Source organism: Arachis hypogaea, chromosome 15, assembly GCF_003086295.3.
Source record: "Arachis hypogaea cultivar Tifrunner chromosome 15, arahy.Tifrunner.gnm2.J5K5, whole genome shotgun sequence".
Classification (NCBI taxonomy): Eukaryota; Viridiplantae; Streptophyta; class Magnoliopsida; order Fabales; family Fabaceae; genus Arachis; species Arachis hypogaea.
Window position 1 is genome coordinate 33,563,575 of NC_092050.1, and position 11,635 is coordinate 33,575,209.

The 11,635-nt window shown below is 36.9% G+C and overlaps 1 protein-coding gene across 1 annotated transcript; it reads left to right on the top strand.

The window, feature by feature from the left end:
- Positions 1-2,033: 2,033 nt before the first annotated feature.
- Positions 2,034-7,379, top strand: LOC112750158 (eukaryotic translation initiation factor 2 subunit gamma). The gene is made up of 9 exons (XM_025798731.3): positions 2,034-2,469; positions 3,741-3,910; positions 4,064-4,125; positions 4,614-4,726; positions 4,812-4,914; positions 5,118-5,345; positions 5,444-5,662; positions 6,173-6,433; positions 6,767-7,379. Exons 2-9 carry the CDS (start codon positions 3,805-3,807, stop codon positions 7,076-7,078), a joined length of 1,404 nt encoding a protein of 467 aa, XP_025654516.1. The 5' UTR covers positions 2,034-2,469; positions 3,741-3,804; the 3' UTR covers positions 7,079-7,379.
- The last annotated feature ends 4,256 nt before the right edge of the window (positions 7,380-11,635 follow it).

Consider the following 11,635-nt stretch of genomic DNA (forward strand, 5'->3'; position numbering starts at 1 on the left):
AGTTTCATCAAGTTGACGTGGTTTCGAGCATTGAAAGATCGATTAGTGTTGGTTGATGATATTCAGATTCAGAGGTACGTGAAGTGCCACATAATGTTATTGTTTGAGACCGTTATGTTTGGAGATAAGTCTGGAGCAGGGGTGCACTGGAAGTTTCTACCGTTACTCCGTAACTTTACCGGGATCATACAGTTCAGTTGGGGATCGGCATGCCTGTCACACCTGTACAGAGCGTTGTGTAGGGCAACTCGTGTCGACTGTAAGGAGATTGATGGTCCACTGACACTCTTGCTTGCCTGGGCTTGGATCCATCTACCATTCATTGCGCCGATTCCTAGCAATCCTCGAATCTTTCCGATTGCAAATAGGTAAAATTAATTACTAAACGCTTTGAAATAGTGTATCTTAAATTGTATTGATAAATGTAAATTAACGAATTGTCTGATGTCAGGTGGCATAACTGGGAGCGTGAGAATCGTCCTTACAGATTTCATACCCTTGATCACTTTAGGAGAGATCTGGATGTTCTGCAAGAAGGACAGGTTTGTTGTAATAAATAAGTAGTTGTTTTCGTTTAGCCGTATTATTATTCATTGTGTAATCCTCGGTTACTTGCATAATGTGTGCAGTTTGTTTGGGAGCCTTATGCAATTGGTCGGACCGATTCAGACGTGATTCCTCCTGACATCCGTCAGCATTCGGCTATTTGGAGTGCCACAGTTCCGCTTATATCTTTTGAATGTATTGAGTGGCATGCATCTGATAGACTGAGGAGGCAATTTGGCTTGACTCAGGGCGTTCCTCATCAAGAGCGTGACCTAGGTGAAACAAATCTTAATTTAAATTGATGGCGCACCTGCATTTACATATTGAGGAAACTCCGGTGCATGCATGGCCTCCAAATCCAATGACCGCATGAAACTCGGCTCCACAAACGGCTGCTGGTTTGCTAGTGCATTTGCCACATCCGCCACATCTGCCACCATAGCCTCATCAGCTTGATCTTCGTCTACACCCGGATCAATAACCTCGTAGTTACTTTCGAACTCTTCTTCACTATCACTGTTGTAATCTTCCAATTCAATATCTCGGTCCGCTGCAGATTGCTCGAACTCGATATACAGTTCGATGAATGATATTCGCGACCAACTTTCAAGATACACTGAGAACATTTCTTGCATGCTCGCTTCATCGGTCACGTATTTCGTTTGAAATTGCACGAACCCACCAAAGACAAATATAGGATATCTGTACAGAATACACGACACTCTCCTAGATATTTGAGAATCCATCTTCTCACAAATGACACATTTTAGTCCTTCAAATGACAGTGTGAATGGAATAATAATATCCAACGGATTTTCACACACAAATTTTACTCCTTCCGATGTTTGTAATAAAATTTGGCCATGATAATACACTTTTAATCTACTCCTTCCGATGTTTGTAATAAAATTTGGCCATGATAATACACTTTTAATCTTACTCTATCATCCATGATAATAGAGAAGAATAGATCTACAAAGAAGAAGAAGAAGAGATTTGCAGAGAAGAGGTTTAGAGACTTGTAGCACCAGAGAAGAAGAAAATGAAATGCGCTGGTCAGCTTGGATATATATATATATATATCACACTCAAATCGGACCATCCGACCGCTTGTATGGCCATTCGAATTTTTTTTAACTAAAAAATCGGACAATCCGATTACTAAACAGCTCGCCCAAAAAAATTTGAAATCCATAAATCACTGGGTCCGATTTGGGTGCTCTGTGAATCTTTTTGAATGCAGCCCTCAAATCGGTTGGTCCGATTTGGTTGGGCCAAAATAAAAAATACCTCCCCATGCTACAAATCGCATGGTCCGACTTCTTTGCACGCAACATCACCATCCACAAATTGAACAGTTCGATTTGTGTCCCTCACACCTGCAACAAATCGAACTGTTCGATTTCCTGCCATCATCTAACCGCCATCACCCCGTGTTAAGCATTTATAAGCTCCATAAACGGACGTTACACCAAACCTTCCATCATATGCCAAAAAAAATTAGCCTCATTTTGGTGCATAACACCAATCGTCTTCTAATAGTAAAATAAGTTAGTCGAAGGAGACATTTTTAATTTTAAAAGGAAAGATTTTAATTTTAATAATATTAAAAGAATATCATATGAATAGATAATGGATTTTTAAATGGGTATCGTGTATTCGTATTTTAGAAAAAAAAAAAAAAAAATCATTTCCCAGTTTTCATCCCCCCTAGGGTTAGTTAATTCTCGTAAGTTGTAACCTTCTACCAAAGCCATAAGCCGCACATTCCTCGCTGCACTCGTTAGTCCTTACCCCTGCGTCAATCTTCACTCCTCACTCACTACCGACTCCGCCGCATACTTCGTTGTCGGGCAGCTGTTATCCGTCGTATTCACCGGCGGAGCAACCACTGAATCCATCCTCCGCTTTAGCTCCTTCCAGGTATTATATATATAATATATTTCACTCACTCTCTCTCTCTCTCTCTCTCTCTGTTGAGGGGTATCGGTGTGCCACCATCACTTTGCTTTTGGTTATGTAATTCGGTGTTTGAGTTATTGGTTTAGTGGGAGTGTTTGATTTGATTACTTTTGAACTTGCGGCTTTTTGGAGCAGCTGCAATAAGCCTTGATCGTTCGGGATTTAGATGTATGGATTGTTAAGGATCTTGAAGAGCTTAATTTGTTCTTTGGACAATTTACTTATGATTTCTTCTTTTCCCATGTATATAGTTTTTTTGGAGAGGATCATGACACATTCGAATCTTCTTGTAATAGTTAGCAATTGCCATTTCTTTCTTATTTTATTTTATTTTATACTATTTTAATCCTCTCTTCTTCTTTTTTCTTTTTCTTTTTTTTTTAAACTCCGCTTAGAGTGGTGTTATCGTGCTGAAGAGATAAGTAAGAAAATGTTGCTACTTAATTGGTACCCAAAAGTTATCAATAAGGAACTAGATAAGGGATAGTGCTCGTTAATATGTGTTGTTTCTTGTAAGAATAGGATCAATGTTTGGATATTGTAAAGGGTTTTACCAGTTGCTAAGTAATTTGGCCAAAGGATTCTTACCTAACATTTTAATGTATTATACTATTATATCTTTCTTCTATTATGTGTGCATTGGTAGCACTTTTTAAAGCCACACCTCATGCTTGGCAGTTCGCATGATGGTTTCTCCAAAATATAAAATCAATTATTGGCTTTTAATTTTTCTTCCCCCCCAAACAATTGTGCTGAGTTTTGGAATTGTTGTTGGAAACTTAATTATGATTGGAGATAGTACATTGATAATCCTTGAGTTTGAAAAGATTTTATTAGCAGCTTTTGTGGATATCTGGTAGTCGATTCAACATCACCACCACTCTCAATTTAAACCTTTCTGCTATCAATGTCCCCATTGATTAATTAGTTGTAGAGTTATCCAAGTACCTAGCCATTTGTGCAAACTTTTAAATTTTGTTGGTTTATGAGTAATTGTGTATATTTACAGAGTTCCAATTTCTGAAAGGTTTATGTACAGCTTACAACAAGTTATTTTTGGAAATTGTAGGGTTTTTTTTTTTTTTTTTTTCCATTTTCAGAGAAATAATGAATCTGCATTTAGCATTAATTGATGGGCTCCATAGATGATTTGTGTGTCATACTCATATATGGTATTAAACAGAAAATTGTGTATATTCTAAGGCAGATTTCTTGTTCTGTGATGCATGCAGATATTTCAGCATCAAATATTGTCAAGTTCTTCACTTAACTGAAGTTTCCATCGAAAAAGCCAAGATGTCGAGGAAGGGTTTGATGGAACAGGACCTGAGTAAGTTGGACGTGACAAAATTGCATCCACTTTCTCCGGAAGTCATATCTCGGCAGGCTACAATTAATATTGGTAACAGTTTTTCTCAAATCTTTGGTTCCAGTAATGTGAAATCCACTACAGTCTACAGCCATATTTGAATTTAGAATACTTTATCATTGAATAAAAAATTATGTGCTTCTTTCATATTGATGCTGTTAATGCTGATGGATTGTCTGCTGACAGGCACCATAGGGCATGTGGCACATGGCAAATCAACTGTTGTGAAAGCAATATCAGGTGTTCAGGTATTCCTTGGCTTTTAATATTTCTCTCTTGATTTTTCTTTTTTTTGTTGGGGTGGGGGGCATCTGTAAAGAAGGTAACTCATTGTCATAATCTCATGATTTGTAAGGATTTTTGCTTAGAACAGATGTTTTGCACGATTTACATCGGCATTTATTTATATGCTTGTGAAATATGTTTGTATGGAACTATGAAGTCGGCTTCCCCTAACCCATAATCATTGGATTTTCATTTGTCATATATGATAAATTATCCAGTTATATTTACTCACTTGAGCCAAGTTTTCTGGATGCCCTTCTGAACAGCTTTCATTTCTTAGAGCGATTTAGTAACTGGTTTGACGACTTATATTTCATTTAAATTAAATACCTTTTTTAATCTTTTTTTTTTGGTTACATTTTCAGTTTTAGTTTGTCAATGGTTTTATAGGCTTCCCTTGAGCCTTGGATATTTGAAGTGTTAACTGCTGTGGTTTCCTATGAATGTCTAGACCGTGCGTTTTAAAAATGAGTTGGAGAGAAACATCACAATCAAGCTTGGCTATGCAAATGCAAAGATATATAAGTGTGAAGATGATAGGTGTCCAAGGCCTATGTGCTACAAGTAGGTAGTTATTTTGCAGTTGTTCTTATATTATCATTTATCAAGGTCTTTTGGGACTAGTGGCATGATCTGTTTTCTTTTAAAGGGCTTATGGAAGTGGAAAGGAAGATAGTCCAATGTGTGATGTGCCAGGGTTTGAAAACTCCAAGATGAAGTTGCTGAGACATGTTTCTTTTGTGGATTGCCCAGTAAAGTTCTAAACTTTAATTTGCTATTCAGTGCTGTTTCTGCAATAATTTTGTTATTTTTTTTGCCCCTTCCTAATATTACGACACGGTCTGGAATTTCAATATTCATATTGGTTGGGGTATCTTTTTTCAAGGCACGTTGTATTGCCAGCTAATGGTCAATCATCATGATGAGTTCAATATTACTTCTCCAATTTCTGTAGGGACATGATATTCTTATGGCCACAATGCTTAATGGAGCTGCAATCATGGATGGAGCTTTACTACTCATAGCTGCTAATGAGAGTTGCCCGCAACCACAAACCTCTGAACATTTAGCTGCTGTGGAAATTATGCGTCTACAGCACATAATAATTCTTCAGAACAAGGTTGATCTGATTCAAGAGAATGTGGCAATGAATCAGCATGATACAATTAAAAAGTTCATTGAAGTAAGTTTTCTATGAAAAGGTTTATGCTATACAAGTTATTCTCTCTTCAATAACTAATGTACTCCCCTGTCTTTTGGTGGTTTACTGGCTTGATATAGGGAACTGTAGCTGATAGTGCACCAGTGGTACCTATTTCAGCACAACTGAAGTATAATATTGATGTTGTGTGTGAGTATATTGTGAAAAAGATCCCAATCCCAGAAAGGAATTTTACTTCTCCACCCAATATGATTGTTATTCGGTCATTTGACGTTAATAAACCTGGGTTCGAGGTTGACGAAATAAAAGGAGGTGTAGCTGGTGGAAGTATCCTGAGGGTAAGTCTTGGTAAATATTCCAATACTGTACATGAATGCTGCCTATACCATATGAATCACGACACGAGACATGACATGACACGAGACACGCGGTGTCTTTTTAGATAAATTGTAGTAATATCTTGATATTTATTGATATCAAAGTACAAACTAATTGTTAAAAAATGTTTTTAATGTTTTTTTCTAAATTATATAAAGCATTAAAGTTAACTTTTTTAATAAACAATAATCTATACTATTTCTAAATGCATTTCAAGAATATAGGTCAAGAATAAAGTTGGACATGCCAACATATATGATGATATTTGGGTGTCCATGCGTGTCCGGCAAAGCATTTTTTGTTTTTTATTAAGACAGTTGGACATGAAAGACACGGGTCAAACAAATCTTGGATTAGTGTTGTGTTTGAAATATGTTGACACGTGGACACGGAAGCTAAATTGTCCATGCTTCATAGCATACCATACCATGACAATCTTGCTGAACATGTCTGAAAATTTATTCCTGCAGGGCGTTTTGAGGGTCAACCAATTCATTGAAGTTCGACCTGGGATAGTTGTGAAAGATGAGAGTGGAAATATCAGATGCACACCCATATACTCTAGAATAGTTTCATTATTTGCCGAGCAAAATGAGCTTCAATTTGCTGTGCCAGGAGGTTTAATTGGTGTTGGAACAACAATGGATCCCACTTTGACCCGTGCTGACAGGTTGGTCGGGCAAGTTCTAGGAGAGGTTGGATCACTGCCGGAGGTCTTTGTTGAACTTGAGGTAGGTGACTGTATCTACTAACTATTTTTCAGTTTATGCATGCACTCCATGAAATTTAGGTTGTCGAATCAGCTTGCTAAGCTCTGCAATTCAATGGAGTTGTCTAGCTTATCTTTGTATTTTCTCTTTCCTCTTGCTTTGCATTAGTTGTTGTCAAGATGTGAACTGCTCTAAAGTCTAAACATTTAAAACTAACTCGATTTTATGTATTTCTACTTGCATTAAAGGTTGATGTCATGACTCTTGAAGGATCACAATCAGTCAATCAGTTCTCTAGCTGTGCCAGAAAGTACTTGTTTATGATGGAATTCCTTTTGCTTTATGGTTTTGCAGGTAAATTTCTTCTTGCTTCGACGGCTTCTTGGTGTTCGAACCAAGGGCTCAGAGAGACAGGGAAAGGTATCTAAGCTGGCTAAAGCAGAGATGCTAATGTTGAACATAGGATCAATGTCGACGGGTGCGAGAGTTGTTGCCGTGAAGAATGATCTGGCGAAGTTGCAACTTACCTCCCCTGTGTGCACTAACAAGGGTGAGAAGATCGCACTTAGCCGACGTGTTGAGAAGCATTGGCGTCTAATCGGGTGGGGTCAAATCCAAGCGGGAATCACTCTTGACGTCCCTGCCGCCCCAACTGAGTTGAAGTGAGACATGTGTACAAGAGACAGGTTACTAGACACACCTTGTTATAAAAACTTGAGAGGAATTTAGATATGTGCGAAGGAATACACTTGTTAGGAACCATTTTTTTGGAGGTGGAAAAGAATTGGATTGTCAATTTTTGTTTCTTTCTGCATTTTTTTTGTTCTCTCTTGTCTTGTACCTATTATTGAAGTTGTATCTCATTTTCTGGTTGAGTCTAAGACTATTGGATAATGGACGGAGAAACATGAAATAGTTCCATGATTAATTATTTATATTAATTAGAATGATTTGATCATTTTTAATATATGATACACTTAGGATCAGACGTTGGTGGTTGGCTTGAAAACTAATAATGATGTACCTCGAGCACTTTATTTTCTAAACGATAGCTATCTTCTTATCTAGGAGACGATTCTTTTTGGACATGCAATGATAGAATAACTAAGGCAGTCAACTCTCTTTCGAGTTTTGATAAGAGTATGAATTTAAGACGTTTAGTTTAGCGTGCATGAATTGCTATTGAACTTGAAAAAGTGGAAGATAAAAGTTCTATATAGATAGGTGTTTATAGGATGTGTAATTATTTATATGATACAAATTTTAATTATCCTTTGAAAAGTAAAACACATTTCATCAAAAAGCTAAAATCAGATCTGAGGTAGCTAATAGCACACGCATGTAAGAAATTATATTATATTATGTCTTAGGTGTATCTTATTTTATTGGTTTAATAAATATTTAATTAAATAATAAAATAAAAAAAATTGTATGGTTATTTAAAAATTTAACTAACTTGATGGAAGTTAATTTTTATGAAAAGAAAACTAGAATTCAATCTTCTTTTTCTATCAATGAAATATTTTTTCTTTACTTACTACCAATAACTTAATTGAAAAAAAATTAAAAAAGCAAAGAAATAAATAAAGTAAATCTTCCTAATACTATTATCATCGTAAGATCAAAGTTAACAATTTTTCTCATTTTTATTTGTGATAATCATAAGTTTTAAGATTTTTTATTATATGAATAATTATTTTATGATGTACACTAAAAATTATATATTGAATTTATATGGGGTATTAGAGCTTTTAGGCTATGAAATTTGTGATTGTTCATCCAAATAAAATTTTTATTGCAAAGTTAATGTTGCATGAAATCTGTAGTTATAGAAACTTGTAACTATATTTTCAGTTTACATGTTTCCGTGCATAATTGTTTATTGCAAGATATTTATATGATTATAATGGATTACAATATTTGCACATTGAAAGAGATTAATCTCTTTACCTATTTTATTAGAATAATCTGTTTATATGCACCATATAAAAGAGTATAATTAGGCTATAATTAGGAAACCTAATCAGGTTATAAATCAGGAAATTAAATATACACTTAACAAAGATGATATACAAAATCTGTCAGAATATATTTATCATATATTCTAACACACCCCACAATCGAAATAGGAGGCCGCTGAATGTTGAGACTGTCCTGAAAATCTTCAAATAACACCAACGGAAGACCCTTGGTGAATATATCTGCAATCTGATAGCGCGAGGGGACATGTAACACACGAACCTGGCCACGAGCCACCTTTTCCCGTACAAAATGTATATCCATCTCAATATGCTTAGTGCTTTGATGCTGAACAGGACTACCAGCAAGATATATGGCACTAACATTGTCGCAATACACCAGTGTAGCCTTCTGAATAGGACAATGAAGTCCCAACAGCAAGTTTCGCAACTAACATGACTCATAAACCACATTGGCAACCCCTCGGTATTCGGCCTCTGCACTAGAACGGGATAAAGTAGCTTGACGTTTAGCGGACCACGATATCAAGTTATCACCCAAAAAGACACAATAACCCGATGTTGAACGCCGTGTATCGGGACACCCACCCCAATCAGCATCGGTATATGAAATAAGAGTGGATGTGGAAGATGGATAAAGATGAAGACCAAAGTCCAGAGTACCCTGAATGTAGCGCAAAATGCGCTTAAGAGCGTGCATGTGTTCCTCCCGTGGGTCATGCACGAATAAGCATATTTGTTGCACTGCATAAGTAATATCGGGCCTTGTGAATGTAAGGTACTGAAGTGCCCCTGCAAGACTCCTATAAAGAGATGGATCCTCAAAAGGTTCGCTTGTAGTAGCATCGAGCTTCGGTTTTGTATCAACCGGAGTAGGAGATGGCTTACATGATGACATGTCGGCTCGATCAATTATTTCAGCAGCATATTTCTTGAGATAAAAATAAACCACTTGTATGATGAGTGACTGCAATGCCCAGGAAATAGCTCAACTTGCCCAAGTCTTTCATAGCAAATTCCGATCTAAGAAGAGATATGATAAATTGACGGAGCTTATCCGAGGGAGCAGTCAAAATAATATCATCGACATACAATAAAAGATAAGCCAGAGAAGTACTGCGGTGATAAATGAACAAAGAATGATCTGAAGTACTGTGAGAAAACCCAAGAGTATGGATATAGTCAGCAAATCTCTTGTACCAAGCTCTCGGAGCCTGTTTCAGCCCATAAAGAGATTTCTTCAGTAAACACACATGATCAGGTTTATCAGAATCCCGGTACCCAAAGGTTGATACATGTAAACAGTCTCCTTGAGTTCGCCATGTAAGAAAGCATTTTTGACACCAAGTTGATGAATTGGCCAAGTCTTAGAAAGAGCCAAACTGAGAACCGTGCGAATAGTCGCTGGTTTGACTATCGAACTAAACGTCTCACCACAATCCACACCCACCTGTTGAGTTTTACCGTCACCTACAAGACGAGCTTTATGCCTCTCAAAAGAACCATCAGATTTTTCTTTATGAGCAAAAATCCACATAGACCAAATGGCATTAACATTCGGAGGACGGAGCACTAACTCCCACATCTTATTCTCAATAAGAGCATTATATTCATCATCCACAGCCAATTTCCAATTCGAATAACGAAGAGCAGACACAGGGTTACGGGGTAAAGGGGATTTAGACACTGATGCAAGAAGGTTGAAAGACTTCTTTGGCTTAGAAATCCCATGTTGACTCCTAGTAATAGGTCCTGTGGGTAGACTAGATTGAGAAATTGGAGTTAGGCGAGGAAGAGAGATAGGTGGGAGAGTAGAAGTTGGGCTCGGTAAGATGGGCTCAGGAGAGGTAGAAAGGGGTGCGACCGGGGAGTTTGTTGGAGTAGTGAGATGATGGACCACGTAGGAAGATGGCCCATCGTCCAAAAATCGATAAGTATGATTTTGAGGAGTATGTACCTTTGCAAAGGGAAATTGCATCTCATCAAATAAGACGTGATGGCTAATGATGATTTTTTTAGATGACAAATCAAGGCATTTATACCCACGATGATGTGAAGGATACCCCAATGATGACAAGTCATCTTAGCCTAGTTTCACTAGTCTTTTTCTTTTGTTTTCACTTGAATTGTGCACTTTCTTGAGCTACAAGTAAGCTAATTTGGGTAGATTTTCATGCTTCCTTTGATTGAATCAACCATGTATGAATTCATGCTATTTCATGAGGTTTTATGCTATAATTGTCACATATTATGATAAAATGAATATCTCATGATTTTAAGCATAGCTTTGATGTGTTTGGTTGATTAATGATAGGTGAAGAAAGCTTGGAGAAAGGTTGAAGCAAGAAGGAATGGCTAGGAGTAAAGAGAGGACAATGGAATAAGTGAAAATGAACCAGGAAGCAAAAAGCTGGACTAAAAGTTAGCCTCAAACTTTTACTCAAACTTTTACTCAAACTTTTGCAAAACTTCAACCCGGTTCAATTGGTTCACTTTGGTTCCTCTCCAAACTCCAAGAGCAATCAACCAAGGCCTCTCTCAACCCAATTCCACCAAGAGCAAAGGCCCAACTCAAGGCTTGAAGATCATTTGAAGAAAGTGTATAAATAGGATAGAATTCAAGTTTTTCGGGGAGCTTTCCTTTTGAGTTTTCATAATAGTTTTCGGAGAGTTTTGGATATTGAGTGATCTTTAATTTCTTAGTTTCGGGGAAGGAGAATTCCACTCTCTTCCTCTTAGTTTTATTGCTTTCAATTTCAATTGCAATTGTCTTGGATCTTGGGTTGGAGAATTGAAGGAATTTTGTTTCAATCTCATCCGAAGATCTCTCTGTTTCTTCTACTGCTTATTGAATTTAATTTCTGTTAATTGTTCTTCATCTACTTTCTTTGCAATTTACAATTCCTTTGCAATTGTTCTTGTTGGATCTAGGAAGGCATTGAGATCTAGACTTGGTTATCTAGTCTCTTGGGTCCTGAGATCCGGATTCCCCATTTCCCATTCCCTGTTTACTGTTTTCATGCTTATTTACAATTCTGTTTTTAGATCCGGTTCAATCCAAGTGTTCTTTTACTTCTCTGTTGGTTGCAATTTACTTTCCTTCGTTTAATTTATGCAAATCCAACTCCCAATTCCCTTTACAATTCAAGCTATTTACATTTCTTGCACTTTAAGATTCTGCAATTTACATTTCTTGCGTTCTAAGTTTCTGCCATTTAATTTCTTGTTCTTTAAGATTCAGCAT